Below are 20,900 nucleotides of genomic sequence, written 5' to 3' on the forward strand. Positions count from 1 at the left end.
TAAATATAAATGTATATATAAATTTAAAAATAACAAGTGTGTCACGTGACCAATGTTTTGGCGAGAGACGAAAAGCTACACGTAGCTAGCTAGCTTTTGCTAGAGTACTGTAGAGAAAGCGCACCTAAAGTATAACCACCCGATTTTCCTGGCAAAATGACATTTCGGCATTAGACAGATACAATGGATTCTGCAGAAGAGCTCCCATCAGTGTTGTGGGGTTTGGACCCGATTTTTTCTGCTTTCGCCAAGTTACATATCACAGACATCCTCCAAATGAGGGAGTCCTGTCAAGTGCCAGGTAAACTTTTTGCATACATTCTACTAACTTTTTACATCAACGCTCCAACGTTAATCTGCTCTTTCCCCCCTATCCGTTTATCAGATATTTATTTCTACAAGTCACATCCGATCCACAAGGTTGATGTTCTTGGGACAGTCGTTTATAAGAGGGAAAGAGATGACTTCTTCTGTTATGGAGGTAATTTTGCTCTATCCCCGTGCGCTGTAAAATATTTGTGTGTACTAGTATATAAACACGTGTTCTGAATATATGCGTATCTGCCAGCATCTAATTCCATGTGTTTGTTATTGTTTGTTGTGTGTTTCCAGTGACTATGCTAAACACAATAACACTGTTTTTTTTTTTTTTTTACTCTGCCTGTCATCCCGTTCCCCTCTTTATTTACAGTGGACGATGGGACTGGTGTCATAAACTGCATGTGTTGGAAAAATGACTTGATGAAAGAAGAAGTTGATTCTGGTAAATGTGAGACTGCATTTGTGAAGTGGTTGCATGATAAGAAAAAAAGCAAGCAGTAATGCACACAATTTTTCAAGTAAATATTATGAGAAATAGAGTAAACAAAATAAAAAAAGTACAGTATACAGATGCATGGTAAGTCAAACTGTTTTCTCCCTCTCAACGTTGACCAAGGACAATCTCACTTTATGTTTTTAAATGAATCAGACTTAGAAGAAGCTTAAAATTTCTTAAACGTTATGAGTACTGTAAAGGGAAAAGTCACTGTAGTGTAGAAGCAACACAAGTACATTACATTTGTTAATTGATAACATTAACATGTGTATTAGTGCTGCTTGAGGGTTAGAAGGTTAGGGTTATGCTTTTGATTAGTTTTTCAACCTTTTTCTCTCAGCAATACAGGTGGGATGGTGTGCATCCTCTTTGTACTGTGTTTACATATTTTCACGCACTTGGCTAGGTTGTCTTTGCAACTTGCACCAACAATCCTAAAAGTTGCATGCTCGGTTAATTGCCGGTTTATAGGGGAGTGAGAATGGTTGGTGATCAATCCATGGTATTGGCTGCCTCTCATTCTCATCAGAAATAATTGATTACTATATTGCAATATTGGTATCTAAGTAAATATTAAATACAGCTGTGGAATTTATCATTTTATATCTCCAGACAGGGGAAAACCAAGGGATGGCCTTCAAGGCTTTAATCTAGCTGTTGAGCTGAAAAAGCTGAGACAGGCCCAGCAGACTCACTGCCGCCTAGAAATTGGAGAGCTTCTGCGGGTCAGAGGACTAGTGAAGACATCAAGGCAGCAGAGAGAGATTATAGCCATCACCTATTGTGAGTGAACTTGGTTATACTTGCTATTCTACATTTACTGTTGTACGAATGAGGTATTTATGTTAGTAAAGACAAGAGCTGCAGTAGTAAGGATGTACATCTCCATTGCAAAGGATGGTACAATACTGTATTTGCAGTCAGGTCCATAAATATTGGACATGGTCACAATTATCATCTTTTTGACTCTAAACACTATGGATTTGAAGAGAAACCAACAAGATGTGTTTTAGCTGTAGACTTCCAGTTTCAATTTGAAGGTATCCACATCCAAATCAGGTGAACAGTGTAGGAGTTAAAACCATTTGTTTATATGCCACTCACTTTCATAGGACCAAAAGTAATGTAAAAGCAACGTGATGAATTCTAAAGTATTTTGGTGAATATTATCTGCATATATATATTCAGCCAAATGCTTTAGAACTCATTGAGCGGTGTTTCACAGTGCAGATGGACTACGGCCCAAAATATACTGTGAAAGCAACCAAATAGTTTTTTAAGGCAAAAAGTGGAATATTATGCAACATCACTTGACCGAAATCTGATTGAACATGCATTTCTATGGATTACGACAAAACCGAAGGGAAAAGGACCCAAGAACAAGCGGAAACAGGAACAAAACAGTTGCAGTTAGAGGCTTGGTAGAGTATTACCAGGAATGAAATCCAGCATCTGGTGATGTCAGACTTAAGACTATTGACTACAACCAATTTAGTATTAAATTGTGTAAGCTTGATAGATGATTGTTAATTTGCCCCATCACGAACCCCCACTCCTGATAGGTGGACTGGTTCCGTGGATGTCTCCACTCCCCTGATCCGTGAGGGTGAGCCTTTGAACCCGATGCGAGAAGTGTCAGTTTTGAATGTGTTTACAAACTGCAACTGAAATCCTTCAGACCCTACCTTTAAAGATGCATTGCAGAGTTTGGCTGACTGCCACCTGTGGCCTAAAACGTAACTGCAGCCTTTGTGTCAAGCTTGTGCATGGTGCGCTCGAATAAACTCTTCCTTGTTCTTTTTTTTTTTTTTTTCTCAGAGTCTAAACTGGAGTTTGGGCTGTGCTCAAAGCTGGCCTCTTCGAGATACCCCCCCCCCCCCCCAAATTTCCATCCAAATTGTGTGGTACTAGCTAAAGGCCTAGATACACTATTCCGACGTTGGGACTCGGACAGCGATGGGCTGATCATTTATAAATTAGTCTCGGAAAGTCGGATCGAGTTGTAATACGTCGGGGAGGGGGGGGCGTTTCCAGCAAATTCGACATGTTGAATCGGCGTCAGGCATCGGGGCATTTGATCACTGTGATTGGCTGTTAGCTAGCAAATCAGTGTACAGGGCAAGAAGAGGAAGTGACGAACGCGGATAAACAATACTGATGGAAAGCCTGGACCAACGTACAATGTCTGGATCAGGAAGATGACTTTGTCTTTTTGGTTCAAGAGAGACCGGCATTGTATGATATTACCGTTAAAGGGTATGCTGATAAAGGTATGAAAGCCAAACTATGGCGTTACGTTTTAATCCCGCCCCCGTTAAGAGGTTAAGGGGTAAAGGCATTATTGCCTTTAGGAATAATGACTATCGCTGCTGATGGTATGGAGGGGGATTACTTCTTGCGCATGCGCTGAAGGTACGTAATAGTCGGGGTCGGTGCGGTGTGTATTTACGCCATTTTTCTATGCGACGTGCCGAGGTCTGGCCAAATGTGACCGACGTCTACCCAATGTGCCAACGTCGGATTGGTGTATCTAGGCCTTAACACAACACTACTTGTCCCCCACCCCCAATAAACTGTGGACGTTTGCCCCGAACACTCCACACTGAATGTAAGATACAGGCTGATAAGAGCCGTCGCAGTCAAAAAGTCAGGGCTCCTTGTACTCATCTGGCCATTGGTGGAGCATGCGTGATGTAGAAAAATCTTTATAAAGCACATCTTGTTTGTTTCATTTCAAATCCGTATAGTAGTTATAGTTATGGACCTGACCGTATCCTCAGTACACTGCATATAATAAGTTAAAAACATGGACAAAATTGTTGGTATGGCGTGTTAATGAATGAAAAACCTGTAGTGGTGTCAGAAATAACAAAAGTTGTAATAAATAAAAATGTAAGGAACATTCAACCAATGAAAGTTAGACATGGTTCTGAATTGCGGTTCAACAAAATTCTTGAAAAAAACAAACTCATGAAACAGGCCTGGACAAAAATGGTGGCACCTGTAGAATAGATAAAAAAAAAAAAAAATTGAACATTTATCATCACAGGTCTCTTTTTCCTATTTAAAGGGTGTTAAGTTGTCACTCTGATGTTTGGTGACATGGTGTATTCCACACTAAACATTGACCATAGGAAATTAAATACAGAGTTGTCTCAGGAAACTAGAAATACAACTATAGACAAGAAAGTTAAAGGTAAAGCCTATAACATCTTCATTCTCCAATCATCTTGATGTTCCGATGACTACAGTTATATACATTATTCAGAAATGTACTATCCACTGGACTGTAGCCAACCTTCATGGATGTGGCTGCAGGAGGAAAATTGATGACAGATTGAAGAGGATAATTGGATATAATTGGATAATACGAATGGTAACAAAAGAGCCCAGGACAACCTCCAAAGAAAATATAGGTGAACTCCAAGGTCAAGGTATATTAGCGTCAGATTGCACCATCCATCACTGTTTGAGCCAAAGTGGACTTCATGGGAGACAACCAAAGAGGACACTATATATTTTTAAATACATAAAAGTAAAAATAAGTCCCAAAATAAAAAAACAAGATTCAAGAACTAAAAATAAATTTAAAAATACATGTGGAAATAAAGTCATAAATACATATATAAATAGAATTAAATGTCAATCAATAAAAATGCTCTGCTCTCATATTTATTTAATCCTGCAGACCCTTGTCAGCATGAAATGCGTCATGAAATGTTATTCAACTTCGTTGCTAAACTGCCTTTCGACAGTCACCAAGCAGGTCGGCGAACAAGGAAGTCTCGACGGCTTGCATGGATCCATCCAGCAATGGACGGCCATCTTGTCCATTGTCTTCACAACTTGTGTTGACACATTTAGGACTGCCCCCTTATTTAAATAACATTTCAGGACACATTTCATATTGATAGCGTCTGCAGCATGAAATAAAGAAATATGAGAGCAGAAGATTTTTATTTATTGATTAATTTAATTATATTTATATATTTATTTTGTATATTTCCATTTATTTAAAAAAAAAATGTAATCAATTTTTTTTTTTTTTATTATTTGGGCATTTTTGGTCCTCCATAGGACACCACAGTTGAAAATAAATCATAAAGGTCTTGCAATAGGAAAATGACCTCAATTAAAAACACTAAAGAATGGCTAAGAGCAAAACAGGCCATCTGGAGAAAGTACTCTTCAAACCTGAGACAACTGGAGCAGCTTGCTCAGATGGATTGGGCTAAAATTCCTGTTGACAGCTGCAGGAGTCTCATGGACAGTGAGAGAAATTGATTGCCTCAACAGTTTGCGCAGCAAAATGTTAAGTTAAGGTTACCATGATTTTGTCCCGGCTTGTTTCACGAGTTTGTTTTTAAAGGCACAGTGAGTATAATTGAATGAACAATCTAACACAAATAGCCTGCTATATACTGGCGCCAAGTGTATATATAGTTTGGACTAGATAATGATTAGATAAAGAAAGTGTGTCCTAACTTTGCCTGGTGCTGCAACTCGTAACAACACTCCCAAGTTGCTGTTATGGCCAAAACCATTTGCTCACAATTTAAATGCATAAAATAATTGGGACTGCTGTCTCATGATGGATAGTCCATATACTTGACTTTCTTTCATGTGCTCATAGCCAAACACATATCCACACATTTTTAATCGGAGGATCCACACAGTCTTCATCTTGTGGCTATCACTTTTGTGCTGTGTGTGTTCCCAGATAAAGTTAACGACCCGGTGATGGCCGTCCAGATTGAATGGATGATTGAGGTTTTACAGCTGTGCAGAGAGTTCTATGACAAACCACTCCATCTACAAACTAACACCACAAGGTAAAGATTAGGGCTGCAACAATGAATCAAATAGTATTGATTAAAATCTTATGTTGTGTGTGTTGTATGTTTTGTGTATGTAGTTTTGGCAACTTGGCAACAAATTTAATTATTGATTCGTTGTGTCGCGCAATTATTACGTCACTCATCTATTGTGTCGCGCTTTTATCGTGTCAATCGCAGTACGGCACAAGTTGAGCGGTAAATACAGTAAATTGTGTTCAAATGTAGTGTATAAATAAACTTCATTTTCACTTACTACAAAGATGGTAATACTTTAACGAAAAAGCTTCAAGTGTTACTATTCTGAATTGAGGCCTATTTGGCGGATTTTGAAGGGAAACATAAAAAATATATATATTTTGTTTTTTGGGGTGGCCCATGGCTTATTGTAAAGGGTTTTTGATTCCAACCTAGTGTTAAAAAAAGATAACTTATAATTTAATTCAATGTTATTTTCTACACAATAATATTTTCTATGAGCCCCACAATAGTAATTGGAATACTGTGCTTAGACTAGGAGAGGCGCATAGAACATATTACTGTGAAGACATTTTTTGCTTGACATGCCCCTTTAAGAGCAGGATTTTTTTCCCCCTTCAATTTATTTTGAACATACATAGAAATTAGAGTACAACATAGTACACAGGCATGTGATTTTTCCGCTAATTCGCGGAATTCCGCTTTTTTTATCTCCCCCCCAAAAAAAAAATCCGATTTCGTCTCTCTACAGCATTCCGTTTTAGTGTTTCCGCAACTGAAATGAAACCGATCTTGCGATTGGCGGAAGTCTCCGTGTTGACCAATAAGAGCGCTTGTTATAAAGGCATAGGAGTATGCCATTGTTTGTAGACCAATAAACGCGCTTGTTATAAAGGCATAGAGTATGCCATTGTTTGTTGAGCAATAAACGCGCTTGTTATAAAGGCATAGAGTATGCCATTGTTTGTTGACCAATAAACGCGCTTGTTATAAAGGTATAAGAGTATGCCGTTGTTCATTTCGCACACGTTTTTGCCGAGTGTTTAAAGAAAGATGTCCGTGATCGAACGCAAAGATGCTCCGCGAGTTAAGGAAATTGACAAACTCGTAAAAAACAAGTTTCGCTGGGACTGGTTAGAGAAGGATATATCGACAAATGTTGGAAAGAAGACTGTGACGAATTTGTTCAGTGACTTCATTCGGAAGATCGATCGTGCCGGGAAAGCGCTTTGCATTTGGTGCCGTGATACCATTGACTATGGCGGGAGAGGTTTCAAAGCTCTTGAAAGTCACGCAAAGAGCAAAAAACACGTAAAAGAACTCCAGTCAAGAACAACAAATTATTCCATCGCTGGAAGTTTTGGTGCCCAAACGAAAACTCCAAAACTTTATGGCCTCCATCCCTTATTGACATCACAATCGGGAGCGGTAATGGAGAGACGTGATCCACCCCAACAACCTGCACCAGTTGCTGATAGAGTCGTGAATTTTGAGGTAGGTGGTAAACTTTTCAAATTAATCGGAATCAAATTTTCGAAAATATTATAACGTAATAAAAATGGCCTTAACTATTTAACATGGTTAATCCACAAACTCAAATGAATGCTGCATGTTAGCACTTTCAGTTTTCAATATGTTGACTGTCTACAGTATGCAGTTAGTACAGAGATGATCGAAATGATTGTGTTTTTACCAGAGCTTGCTGCATGAGGTATTTTATGTTTTTGTTATGCATTATGTATTAAATTAAGAATGATTGATTAAATGATTTATTGCATGGTAAATATTATTTCCAATGGTTAAAGATAATTTATTATTTTGTAGCTAATTTGCAACGTTTTTTGTTACTATAATAAATACTCTGACATGTGAATGTGCATGCAAGTTTAGACTAAATCCTTTACTTTATTTACTTACTTTTTTATTAACAGGACACTCAAATGAGCAAGGCTGCCTCAAGAAGAACCATCAAAGCTGCACAGAAGCAGGCTAGAAAGACCCATTCCAAAGCAATGAAGTCTAGGAGGAAGTAGTGTTTGTGTCATGTGAATGGATTGTGCTCAAGAATGAACACTTGTATATTCCTGTAAATATGTTGAATGTTTTAATGAGCAAAAAATAGAAAAACATTATTTATGACATAAATAATTTTTGAATGTGACTGATTTTGAGTTGACTAAAACTGCAATTTTATATGGGATAGTTCAATATACATTGGAAATTTATGCTGTTGTTTTGTCTATTTCTTTGTCATCTGAGTGCATTGAAAGTACTTAAAATCACGGAAAACCCATGAGCTAAAGGGGGGCTTCGCCCCCCTGGCCCCCCCACCAGGGCGCTGCCCTGGACCTAGCTGGACCACCGGCTAAATTTTCAGATAATTTCACTTTGGTCAAATCACATGCCTGAGTACAGTGACTTGTAAAAAAAAAGAGACAAACAAATACAATTTACAATACATTATGTGTAATAATAACATTTATCTACCTATATGAAACCATAATATTCAGTCATTAATCCATTAATATGATAGTTTGTATGTTAATTTTACAAAATATTACACATTAACCCATATTTTCCCCAGAACAGTGAACTATTCCTTTTCATATATAGTATTTCTACTTTACAATATTACCGCTATATCCTTATATTAGCTATTCATCAACAATAACATGGTTGATGAATAGCGTGCGTTCATGTTAAAGTTTATTCTCAGCCTCTCTTTTCCATACCGCCAAAAATATTTCTTTCATATTTATTTTTGTCATGACTGAATGTTGGACATTGTTGTATTATTTAGTTTTCTTCCATATTTTCACCCCACAGACAGCAACACAAAAACATTTCATAGTTGTTGTTGACTGTTGAGTATTTAAAATGTTACTTCTCCCTGAAACCATAACCTCCCTCTCTTTCAAAAACATATTATGTATAACACATGGTAGTGGTAGCAAATTATGTCTGGCTTTGTAGATTATTAGTGCAGCTTTAAATTCTACAGGATTAGCAAATTTTAAGACTTTAAGACAGCCGGTTTGTGTGGTGAAGAAATTTGACATTTTGGATAAATCTCATTGCTCTTTTTTGCAGTATGCACAATGGTTGTAATGGAGTTTTACAAGTGTTTCCTCAGACTTCTGAACAGTAATTTAAATATGGTAACAGTAGCGAACAGTACAGATGTGAAGTGAATTCTGGTTATGTGCATGCTTTGTTCTTACCAGGACAGAAGTGCTTCTTGAACGTTTGGATTGGATACAGTTTGTTGTATGTGAGGTTTCCAGCAGATTTTATTGTCAATTATTACCCCAAGGAATTGACCGGTAGTGTCCAAATGCCATTAATTTTTGTCTTGCTTAAATTTATTGCTAACTTGTTTTCATCAAACCATACAGCACTTTGAGCTTTTTTATTCAGTTTTTATTTTTATTCTTTTAATTCTGAAGTAATTACCTCCAAAATTATTAATAGTTATACTCGCCCAGCTTCACAAACAGTTGCGCTTTGTTAAGTACCTCCTTAGCCAATTCAAAGTTACGTTCACGTTTGTGCACTTTTCTGCTCTGTCAATTTGCAATAATATCCTGTTTTTTAACTCATTCACTCCCAGCCATTTTCACTGAAGCAACCCCCTTCGCTCCCGGCTATTTTACTGGATTTTGACTGATTTTGCCAGGCCCTCAGAATATTGTGTTCTATTGCTATAAAAACATGGAACCTACCAAAAGAAAGATTAGTCTCTTCTTTCATCAGGAAAAAAAGTACATTTGTCTGTTTCTGTTTTGCAGCATTTAACATTAGAATATAGCTAAGTTTCGTCATTATTCACACACCTGTTGAAAACACTGGGAAAAACAGCTTGTTGCAACATAGCCCTTGCTGTTCTTTTATACTCTGCTGCCACCTGCTGGCCGTTTTTTGTAATAACTAACATTACTTTCAGCGGCCTCTTTAGGTCAGAAGTTGCATCAAAGCCTTCCGTATGGTCTTGCATAAAAAAGTATAAATACGCCGGACAAAGTCTTGAAAAATGTATTTACACGTTTTTGGGTTTGAATGAGTTAATAAAGGGAGAGAATTTGGGAAATGTTTTGTTTACAGATTCTTGGATTAATCAACAAAAATAATCTACAGATTAATCAATTACTGAAAGATGTTCTCCCAAAAACAATATCACACCTAAAACTACATGGTCGAAACATACAGTTTATGGTGTAGGCAGTGATTCTGGAGCCATATTACAATATATATTTTTTCTTTTGAAATGTAATTCTTTGGGTCTTACAAAGAGTTTTAGCCCATTTTCTCCTACTCAAATATACTTGTTGCTATATGCTGTAAAGTGTTTTCAGCTGCATTTTCTTCCTCTCTGGTTTTCAGTGACTCTCCCATCAGTACCCTCAGTAAGGCAACACATATCATCAAAGATTTCTTTGATCAGAAGTCTGTGAGCAAGTTCAGACCTTATGATGTTCAGGACCTCCTGCAGCCTCTCATCGCCAGCTGTGCTGAAACAGCACCTGCAGACCAGGTGCGCCATACTATTCGCTAGCACTGACACATTCATTGGATGTTACTAAAGAACATGATGATGAAGTATTGAGTATTTTGATTCTATGCTACTTTTTAGGAGCCGGCGGCGGTGGCGGTGGATCCGTCTACATGCCAGCAACTAAGAATGCTCCTTAAAGAAGCCTTGCAAGTTTTACAGGATGAGGGCATTGTGTACCGCAGGGTGAAGTCCCAGGATGAAGTCTATTTTGTAGGAAACAGAAGCAGATGTCAGTTTGGAGAATCCTGGACATTTTTGACCCTTTTTGTTCCTTGCTAGGTAACTGCACAGGATAAAGATCTACTTATGGCAGTTAAAGACATAATCAGGGAGGACTCAAAACGAGAGAAGCGTACGTGACTCCATTTTATATCAACGTTACCATCTCCTGCAGGTAGAACTCTACATGATCTGTGTTCTCACTGCAGTTTTCTTGTCTCTTTAAGATCGAGAGAAGGGTTGCCACATTTTGCACATCCTGTCATCAGTAAGACAGCGCCACAGCTTGAACGTGAGCAGAGCTGTGCTTGAGCTGGTGCTCAAATCACTGGAGTGCAATAGTGACATTGTCAGCACCAGAGATAACTATTTTGCTATGTTTTAGGCTTTACACTGATTCTATTTCTTATTTATTTATATAAAAAATAAAGATTTATATAATCCTGTAGTAGAGTATTCTTCTGGTTTTACTTTTTACATTTATTAATGTAAATGCAATATGTATTTAATTTTTTTTCATGAAAATTCATACTGCGTTTATGAATTTTTGCAGCAATTACTGTACCTCAAAGACCTTGTAAAGTGAATTCAGAGATTTCTTTCAAATGTTTGAAGAAAAAAACATACTTAAAGCATACAAAGAGGGACAACTACTTGTATGTATAGTAGGGTGACCAAACGTCCTCTTTGAGAGGATAGACCATTTTCTTACATCCTGTTCGGGCGTCTGTTTTTTAAAGTTTTTTTTTTATAAACTCATGAATATGTTCAGTTGGAATTACGTGACTAATAGGAGGTGAAGTACATTGTGTAACTGCGACTGGTACCTCAATTTCAAGGCCGGGGCAAGTTGAATTGGACAGAATGACAATTATTTCATGACGTACATGCAAACGAGTGACAAAATGAAATTAGTAAATATGGAAATACGTGTATTGCATTCACTTGAAAAAATAAGCAAAACTGTTTTTTTCTGACATTCTTTTAGGGCTTTTTTAAAAAGTAATTTTTAATTTTTCTGGTTGATTGACTAAAAAAAAAAGTTTCTGTCATTAAAAAACATGCATTGCAAAAAACGGGGAAAAAAATCTGAAAAACAAAATAGAGACGTTTTGTTTCCCCCCCCAAGTGAATGCAATACGTGTCCCTTCATAACACAATTATTTATTCATTTTGGCACTCTTGGTCCTAGACATCTGTTGTTCTGATCTCATGAAGTCGAATAAACGCTCATATAACGTGAACATGAACATATAATATGCATGTACATGCGTAGAAAAGTGTACAGGGGGCAGCATCAAGCCAGTCAGTGGGCGCGTTCACGTTGAGAATGCTTGCATCGGATTGGTCGCTAGTGTAACATCTGTAGCCACACTTGCAGCTGCTCATGTCTCCGGCCAGAAAGCAGCTCATGACTCAGTGCCTGCAGTGTTCAACTGAACCGATCCGACGCGGCCTTGGAAGCAACTCAATGAATCGGCGCCGTGTTTGTGGACCTACCTCGTCTTGTTCAATACGTAAAAATCTCCCGCCAAGCCCGGAGGAAAAGTTATTTTGGAGACGAGCCTGTTCCTGCATTGATTTATCAAGCGAGCGATATGTTTTCAGATGGTTTCCCTTCATGAGAATTTGATTCCAAGTAACCCCGTGGACGTATGAGAAGCACGTCCCACTCTTTCCCTAAAATCCTTGCGGCTACTGGAATACGAGAGGCGTTTGGCGCTGGCTTGACCAGCTATCATCCATCCAAGCAGACTGTGACGTCCAGGTATGCAGAGGATCGTGGCCACCGAGACAGACACAAAGGGACTCTCTTGAATTTGCCCCCCAATTTAAGGTGATTGTCTTCTTACGGCGTGCTGTGTGGGCAGCGGAGGAGTCTACATTACCCTGACGGCGTATGACACCAAGGGTTGGCGCACAGCTTTGTCTTAAACGGACTGTTGATAAGTTTGTAATCGGATTGATGGTGGTTGGGCGAAGGCAGAGAAGACTGCCAAACTGGCCGACAGCGAGCTGACGTCTTTCTCTGAACTGTTTGGGAATCGGCGTTGAATGCGGGGATTTATTCGGCGTGATTCGAGCTGCAGCAGCTGTCTGCCAGTCGCGTTTATGTATAGCCTTTGCAGGGTCAAGATGCAGGTTCGGACTGTGCTGGACGTCAAAGTGGTGGACGTGGAGAAAAGGCGCAGTCCATCGAAACACTACGTGAGTTGCCTTGCTCATCTTTGCTTTTTTGCATCTTTGCATCATGCTTTTTCATGCCCACCTTCTGCAGTAGCATCATAACTACTAAACGTTGTCTCTTAGCCATGAATATAGCCTAGCTGCTGTGACAATACAACAGAGAAAACCATAGAAATCATCTTCTCGTCAAAGATCATTCAGGATCATCTGTTATAACCGTGTCCCATCAAATGGCAACAAAATCTACAAAGAATGACATTACAGTACTATGATTGTATTGATTAAAATAGCTTGAGGAGGTATTTACACCATGCTGCAAGTCAGTGTTCATCTATCTGTCTAATTTGGGAAGTGCTCATCAAATGTTGAAGTTAATGTAGTTTTGCCGCTAAGCATACGTTCTCTCCCATAACATGTTTTACATTCAATCAGCATGTTCAAACGTTTTATTTCATTTCCCACCAGGGGCATATTTAGTTATTTAGGACCCAAGGGCAAGGCAAACCCCTCATTGGGCCCACCAAAAATTGCAAAGATTTTGAATGTTATTATTTCAACTAAAATGTGTGCATTTGAGACAATTATCATATTTCCTGAGTGAAATAAAGTACTTTAAGTCCTTCTTGAGAGATTTTTATCCAAAAAACCAATGGTTTTTTTGTGTAATTGGTAAGAACTTGAATCAATTCAATATAGTTTACCATTTCAACCACTTTAATACTAATGGAAAGTGTCACTATCACTCTGCACTTCATCGCTACTGCATACTTAGCTAACACTGACCGCAGTTCTACTACTACTGGCAAGACCGTCAGGCTCTTGCTGTTGTCAGTTAAGTGACCAAAACATGATCTAGTTTGAGCTCGGCATTTTTGCACAATCTGTGTCACTGTGAAAAAGGTTAAAATGTTTGATAAAATATGTTAAATTCCTTTAATGCAACACATGACAGAAAACACAAACATCCCTTTGAACAAATCAATTAACCCAAAAAGGTATTGGCAGAAGCTCCAGGCTTAAATTGCCTATCCTATACAAGACCATTGAGTTAGATAAAATTACACACCCACACACACGCACACCCCCCCCCCCCCACACACACACAAAACTACTACACTCACGTTATGTTTTACATTTTATCAGTATCACTATAAGCATGAATTATTATACATTCTAAAGTTTTCAGCAGGCGTACAAAGCTTCAACGCATCATCAAGTCCATTCCACAATTTTACTCCTAAAACTGAAACACTTCTATATTTTATGTGGGTCCTAACTTTACGTTTCAAACTTAAATAAACCCCTTAAATTATAGTTTCCTTCTCTTGATTTAAAGTAATTCTGAATGCAAACAGGTAGGCTATTGTTTACTTTCAAATACACAATATCCCAAACATTTAAAATACCAGCCCCTATAAATAATTGATTAGTTCATTCTCTGTAGGCAACCTTATTCACTGTTCTATTCACTTTAACTGTAATTTAATATCTGGGTCTATATTTGTTTTATATACATTTCACCAAACTTCAGCACAATATGACGTGAGGCGGCCACCTCCACCTAATTTGCTTGCCACCTCCAGCCTGAGCACCTGATATCGCTCAACACAGTGCTCCAGCTGTGTTGATTGAGCTCGGCAGGAACACATTTTAACTGCAGTTGCAGTGTTGCGCCAGTATGGAAGCGCTATATTAACAGCACTGCACCGGAAAGACCTGAAGCAACAACCGAAGAAGAAACAGCTTTCTTTTTTTTCTTTTTCTTTTTTTCCTTTTTCTTTTTTTTCAACTTTAATGTACGTAAGAAGACACAGATCATGGCGCAACTGTTGCACATGCCCATTTACTGGTTGCGAGACGAAGATGGCGCGCTCCAGCCATCGCCAAAGTAATAAAAACACAGTATATACAATAATAAACATAATAGTGTCTTACAATAACGCTGAACTATATTTACAATTTAATATGTACTAGTGGATTCATTTGTAATGATTGTGGTTAAAAAATGGCAAAAATTAATGGCAACTTTATATTAATATAATCTCTAATTTCTTGTCTCTGATCGTAAAATGGCTGCAGGAGGGCGGCCCATAATACTATCGGTCACTGTCGTGAGTACCGATACCTCAAAATAAGACTGGTAATGGCACCAATACGAAAGCTTGTATTGGTAGTCACCCATCATAGTCAGGGTAACACCACCTCTGCCTCAATTTGAGTCAGGAAAAACCCTGGAGAAGAGTACAATATATTAAGCACTTTGTTCTGTTTTAAGCACTTGAATTAAGAATAAAACAATAATAAATACGTTACATTTATTAAATTAAAAAGAGCTTTATTTATCATTAAAAAAAAAAGAATGTTTTGTGGCCCATGTAAATCTTGGGGCCCCAGGAATTGCCCATGCTTGCCTAATAGGATGACCTCCCCTATTCCAGGTTGCTAACAGGGAAGGTTGTCACTCCAGTTATAGTATTAGTTCAAGTAAAGTAACTCAAAACACTTTTTTGGTGGATAAGACACAAAAAATCCCGTCTGTTAGTAATTGGGCAACAAACAAACATGACCTTTGCTTAACTAACCTTGTAACATCAACATCACGTGAGTCTGTGTAAAAAGTCTGAACCCTAGAAGTCATGACAAGTAATAAAACAAAATGTTTCGATTGTTCTAGGAATGACAGTAAGTGTGACTGGTTGTTTGTCTAAACGTGCACTGCAATTGGCTGGCAACCAATTCAGGGTTCTATCAAGAACGTCTCTTGCATGAAGTCATCTGAGGTTGGCTCTGCCAAGGGGGATTATCATAGGGCCTCTTTCCTGGATAGACTTGTCGGGCGTTGCGCAGGCTGCTTGGAGAAACTGGGCGTGTGTTTAGTCTGCAGAGGCGGTACGGGGGTGGGTTCTCCCTTTTGTACGTAGATAAGTGAGGACCCAGTCGTTTTCTTGGGTTGGGAGGGGCTGGTGCTTGGAGAGCAAGAATGAACAGGAATGCTCAGACATGGGCGAATTGAAGAAAACACCACTTTGGTGACGTTTTTAAGTGAGGAAATAGCATTTTAATATGGCTAAAAGTTAAAAATAAATAAAGATTTTGCATGATAATAAGCCCTATGACAAAGGGCAGCCTTGGCGGAGTCCAACCCTCACTGCAAACTTATCCGACTTATTGCCAGCATTGCAGATCAAACTCTGGCATTAGTGGTACAGGGATCGATCAGGGACAGGGACAGTACAAAGCTTGGAGCATGCATTTCTAGTGATAACACTTACCCTTCCCTCCCTCCTACTCATTGTGTATGCACTTGTCACATCTTCAATTACTCAACTAGTATACAGAATGCACTTCACAGACAACAAATGACACATTAGTTGTACACTGAAAACTGTTGGATTCTGTGGTTAAATATAGGCATTTGAAGTTTACCATGGAAAAAGTTCAGGGAGCACTGTTCGAAACTACATTTTATAGTAAGACTCTTTTTGAAAACATTGACATTAATTTTATTTACGGTATTTAGTTGTCATAATGAACATTCATTGATTGGTTTGACGTAAAACAATTTACAGTAAAGTAAAACCGCAATCAAATAAACAAAGTCTACCTCACTACCACTGCATGGTTCGAGTTAAGCAGATGTTCACCGCAATTTGTGAGTCAAAATTCTCATTTTGTGCCTCATTAAAACCCACTGAAAAGCAAAACTGGGAATCACAGATTTGTAATTTTTTTCCGATAATTGAACCACAAAGAAAGGCCGTAAAAGCTTTGTTGTTTTGAAAGCTATTTGGTTGATGCTGGGATAGTATAGTGCTGTGTTGGGCCACCAAGATGCTACACATGCTCCTGAGCATTAGCCATGCTAATCACGACGTGTAATCGCGAAACAGCGGAATTAAGTGCTTGGCGATCAAGAACACTTGTCTGGCTGGAACTGTTTTAAAGCAGAACATATCCAACTTTGAAGAGCAAAATAGCAGGAAAATGAATGTGTCAACCTATATTTAATTCTATACACTACAAAAACAAGATATTTAATGTTCAAACTGATGTTTTTTTTTTTTTTTTTTGGTAAACACTCACTTTGAATTTGATGGCTGCAGCACGTTCCAAAAAAGTTGGGACAGCGGCATGTTTACCACTATGTTACATGACCTTTTTCTCTTAACAACACTCAATAAGCATTTAGGAACTAAGGACATTAATTGTTGAAGCTTTGTAGGTGGAATCCCCCCCCCATTCTTGCTTGATGAGGCCATTCTCGTACTCAAAGTATTTTACAATGAAGCTATGCTGTTTGTAACACGTGCAGAATGTGGCTTGGCATTGTCTTGCTGAAATAAGCAAGGACATCCCAGAAGAAGACATTGCTTGAATAGCAGCATACAGTATGTTGGTTCAAAACCTGTATGTACCCTTCAGCATTTATGAAGCCTTCACAGATGTAAAAGTACCCAAACCATGGGCACTAACCTAAGCCCAAGGCACACCTATGTAATAATCATGCTATCTAATCAGTATCTTGATATGCCACACCTGTGAGGTGGGATGGATTATCTCGACAAAGGAGAAATGCTCACTAACACAAAATTAGACAGATTTGTGAACAATAGGTAAATGGACTTTTGTGTACGTAGAAAAAGTTTTAGATCTTTGAGTCCATCTCACAAAAAAATGGGAGAACGTGAGTTGAATTTAGTGGATATAATACTCATTGTTTCTTATCTTCTATACACATATGCACATATTACACGAAAACCAACAAAACTATCCTATGCTAAATGGTTAATAATCGCGATTAGCATTAGCCCCAAATAAACTCGAATCACTTACTTATTTAACTTTTCTTGAACATCACTTCATAGTCCTCCAACATATGAAAAATTAAAAATTTGATCAACATGAATGGTAAATGGAGTGCACTTAAATAGCGCTTTATCTTCATCATATGTTTACTAAGCCTGACGTATTCGCTTGTCTTATTTAACCATATTGAGTTGTCGAAGCTTACACTGCCCATCCACACGGAAAGGTTTTTCATATAACTTAATTTATGCTTCAGGATCCCGCGTCGTCACACTGATGTTCTTCTTTGGTTCCATCGCATTTGAAATCTATAAATGTCATGAGTACTCGCTTATTGTAGCTTCATACTTGGGTTAGGGCTACTAGCGAATGCTAATCTACAGGGGCGTGCAGTGACCTTTAGAGGGGCAGGTGCTCAATGTAAAAAAAGGGGCACATGTTAATGTGCCTGGCCAGCACTGTCTACTCACTTGGGGTTCGAACTTCGAACCCATGCCATCGAGCCGCTGTGCGTGGGGCGGGGAGCTGGTGGGGATGAAAAATTGATTGAGGGTGTGTGTTTGTATGTGTTTATGTTTGTGCGTGCGGGCATGTGAAATACAAATCCATTGAAAATTCTTAATTGAAATAATGGCTACACAATAATTCACATATGACGAAACTGTTATTTTTCTGCAATGCCAATGCCAATCACCAACTAAAAAACTATTTACTAGTACATGAATAATCATTTATGAACAACACATTTACATAAATAAAAAATGATTATGTAAAATGTACATAAAATTTAAATTTTAAATAACATGAGTAGTGCTATTATGATTTTACTATAGTGCATGTAGCGTAAAACATGTTTTATTTACATTTAGCTTGATTCAGGTAAGAGCAAATGCCGTTTACTATTTGTCTGTGTAGATTGTCAATCTTTAGTTATTGCAACTGTACTCAACAATTAACTGCCACATCTAGGCAAGCTAGATTGTTCTTGAGAAAATGCTGTGAATATATTTTATTTGAGTCTTCATTGTCCCACTATTTTCTGAAAACACTGCTACCTGTTTCTTAGCACCGCACTCTGGTCGCAAACCCCACTAATATAAAAAAAACGAGCTGTTGGTTATAATAAAAACAAAGATCATGTAGCAATTTCCACAGATACTTTAAAGTATATTTTCAATTCAGCTCTTATTGAGTACATGCCACAAGACTTATCTAGCCTAAGAGAAAAAAGTTACAAACATCTACTGAAAGTGTTCCTTCTATTTTTCACATTGAGCAAACGTCAAATTTTTTACAGACTCGTGCTGCTCGCAATAGTAACGCCAGAGCTGCGTGCTCCTAGCGCTTGTCAGCCGTGTGAAATTACAAGAAAACTATAGTGTTTACATGATTAGCAGATAACATCAATTTTATGTCTGCCTTGTAACATCCACAGCCTTGTTGAGTTGGAGATCTGACTTCAGGAAGAAGGTTGATTAAAATTATGACTCAGAGGGACAAATTCCAACATTTTCTGTGTACCTTAAATGCATCAGTAGTTGTAGTAGATGGGGGAGAGGAACATTTGTTTTACCGGAAATTTTTGCCGTGGCGAAAGTGGATGGGTAGGATCGTGGTCTTTATGAAACTGAGGGGAACATGTCCCTGCGTCCTCAGTGCACTCTATGACCTTGGCTTTTGTTTACTGTGAGTGAGACTGAGCGACCAACACTCTAAAAATGGATTGGTTAAAAAAATCTACCAATCTTGTTGGCCAATCTATTTTTAGGGTGAATTTACCGACGGCAGGCACAGCGGCAAGCGACCTGGCTTCGAATTAAGTTAAATTATGTTGAATTTTTGTTTTGAAAGGCAACAAAATGACTTTCGTACACTCACCACAAAAAAATAAAATGGACAAAGGGGCACGTTGGGTATCAGTGCCAAAAGGGCATGTGCCCGGGCACCCATTTTCTCACTTTGCAGTCTAAAGAGACCACAAACAAAACCTAAGAAGCATCTTATTAGTGTTTTGGTGATTGCTGGTTGGAGTCTGTCAGCAATAAGTTTCCGTGCGGAAAAACGAAATATTGGTTCCGGCAACTTCCAGGTGCCGCATATATATTTTTTTTTACAAAAGGACTAAAGCAGCTTCAATGCATGCATTTTTGCATCGACCAATTTCTGTGGTCGACCCAACTAACTTGGTCAACTTTTTTTCCCCAGCCCTAGACTGTTGGCAAGACCCCTTATGCTGTTCAGCCTTTCGGCCACTGTTGTGGACATTTGTCATAAACACTATGCTACAACATTTCATGCAAGTTACTCAGTGTGGCGATCTCTGCCTGACAGGGACTAAACTGATAATCAAAATGAGCGATGCTGAAATCCTGAAAGTCCTTAAAAGTGAATGTTCTAAACAGGTGTTATATTTTAGCATTCCTCAACTTTCACAGTCTTTTGTTGCCCTTCCCAGCTTTTTTGGAGTGAGATGTAAGCAGCAAATTCAAAATGAGATAATTTGGCCCCCCCCTCCCCAAAACAAAGTAATATTATTCAGTTGAACATTAGATATCTTGTCTTTATAGTATATTCGATCAAAAATATGATGAAAGGGATTTGTAAATAATTATATTCTGTTTTCTACGTTTTCCACAACGTCCCAACTTCATTGGAATTAGGGGTTTTATTTAGTCGGCATAGTGGCTGTCAGGTTAGAACATTCACCTCAGACTTTTGAAGTTGCAGTTGCAAATCCGGGCTCTGGACCTTCTCTGGGTACTCAAGTTTCCCACAAACACATGTTTTTAGGCCATGATATAAAGCTTAACGAACGACACCCTCCCCCCATTAGTCAGTTTAATTGAGGTTCTGCTGTATACTGAAAATTTATAAAAATCTAACAATTTTTCATCAACATGAGTTGCATATTATCCACACTACCAGTCAGAGCACACTCATGCAGGAGAGAGCCAGAGTGAAAGAGTTGCGGGATGAGTGCTGCACCACTTGAGCTGGGATGGTGGGGGCAAACAGGGCCTAGCCAATGTGGCACCCTAGTAAAGATTTTATATGGCGCCCCCTCCATCGATGACTTCCATACAGTAAGTTTGCATAATAGAATAGCATATTTTTAAAGATTGAATTTGATTAATTTATAAGATATCATTTCACACAATTTGAAAATGGAAAATTGTGTTCAATTCCTGACCATTATTATTGTCAGACAAATCATACGTGACTTGCTGCTGCAACAACTATTTGGACAAAGCAAAAGGAGCAACATTTTGACCTCTCGTTCTCCCTTTTTCCCCCTCCACTTTTTTCTTCTTCCATGTGATATGGATAGTTTTGGTTCTTTTGTCATGTTTACCAACTAAGTTCTCTGGGGTCACATCAATAATTTTGCACCCCATTTTATCTTAATTATCCTCAATGATCATTTTAATCAAGCAACATTTTAATTTTGTCTCTTTTTATTTCAGTTTTCCCAAAGCTTAAAATAAGCGGGTTCGTATTGCAGTTT

At 38.3% G+C, this 20,900-nt stretch overlaps 2 protein-coding genes and 1 long non-coding RNA gene across 7 annotated transcripts in view; all 3 read left to right on the top strand.

Annotated features, from left to right (window-relative positions):
- Positions 1–75: 75 nt before the first annotated feature.
- On the top strand, positions 76–10,840 carry stn1 (STN1 subunit of CST complex). 2 transcript variants are annotated; one of them, XM_086081794.1, is made up of 9 exons: positions 76–301; positions 386–481; positions 692–763; positions 1,430–1,600; positions 5,538–5,649; positions 10,012–10,162; positions 10,262–10,393; positions 10,463–10,535; positions 10,630–10,838. In XM_086081794.1, exons 1-9 carry the CDS (start codon positions 184–186, stop codon positions 10,785–10,787), a joined length of 1,083 nt encoding a protein of 360 aa, XP_085937920.1. In that variant the 5' UTR covers positions 76–183; the 3' UTR covers positions 10,788–10,838. The 2 variants fall into 2 exon arrangements, with proteins under 2 accessions (XP_085937920.1, XP_085937921.1); XM_086081795.1 differs by lacking the exon at positions 1,430–1,600 and having other exon boundaries at positions 10,630–10,840.
- On the top strand, positions 6,309–7,856 carry LOC147170264 (uncharacterized). Its single transcript, XR_015095734.1, has 2 exons — positions 6,309–7,125; positions 7,563–7,856. It is a non-coding gene; the product is annotated as an uncharacterized LOC147170264 (long non-coding RNA).
- Positions 10,841–11,802: 962 nt separating the features above from the next.
- sh3pxd2aa (SH3 and PX domains 2Aa) overlaps positions 11,803–20,900 on the top strand; it is a 111,296-nt gene continuing 102,198 nt past the window's right edge. For all 4 annotated transcript variants that reach the window (XM_086083108.1, XM_086083110.1, XM_086083109.1 and 1 more), the window contains exon 1: positions 11,803–12,610. In XM_086083108.1, coding sequence (XP_085939234.1) covers positions 12,458–12,610 — 153 coding nt within the window. In that variant the 5' untranslated portion in view covers positions 11,803–12,457. The remainder of the gene's footprint in view (positions 12,611–20,900) is intronic.

Source organism: Leptonotus elevatus, chromosome 8 (genome assembly GCF_054856555.1).
Source record: "Leptonotus elevatus isolate MCC_2025b chromosome 8, RoL_Lele_1.0, whole genome shotgun sequence".
Taxonomy (NCBI): Eukaryota; Metazoa; Chordata; class Actinopteri; order Syngnathiformes; family Syngnathidae; genus Leptonotus; species Leptonotus elevatus.

Excerpts from the sequence above, each read along its gene's own strand:
- stn1 (XM_086081794.1), top strand. The coding sequence starts at position 184 with ATGGATTCTGCAGAAGAGCTCCCATCAGTGTTGTGGGGTTTGGACCCG. Across the intron at positions 482-691 it reads TGACTTCTTCTGTTATGGAG|TGGACGATGGGACTGGTGTC; the intron begins GTAATTTTGCTC and ends CTTTATTTACAG. Across the intron at positions 1,601-5,537 it reads GATTATAGCCATCACCTATT|ATAAAGTTAACGACCCGGTG; the intron begins GTGAGTGAACTT and ends GTGTGTTCCCAG.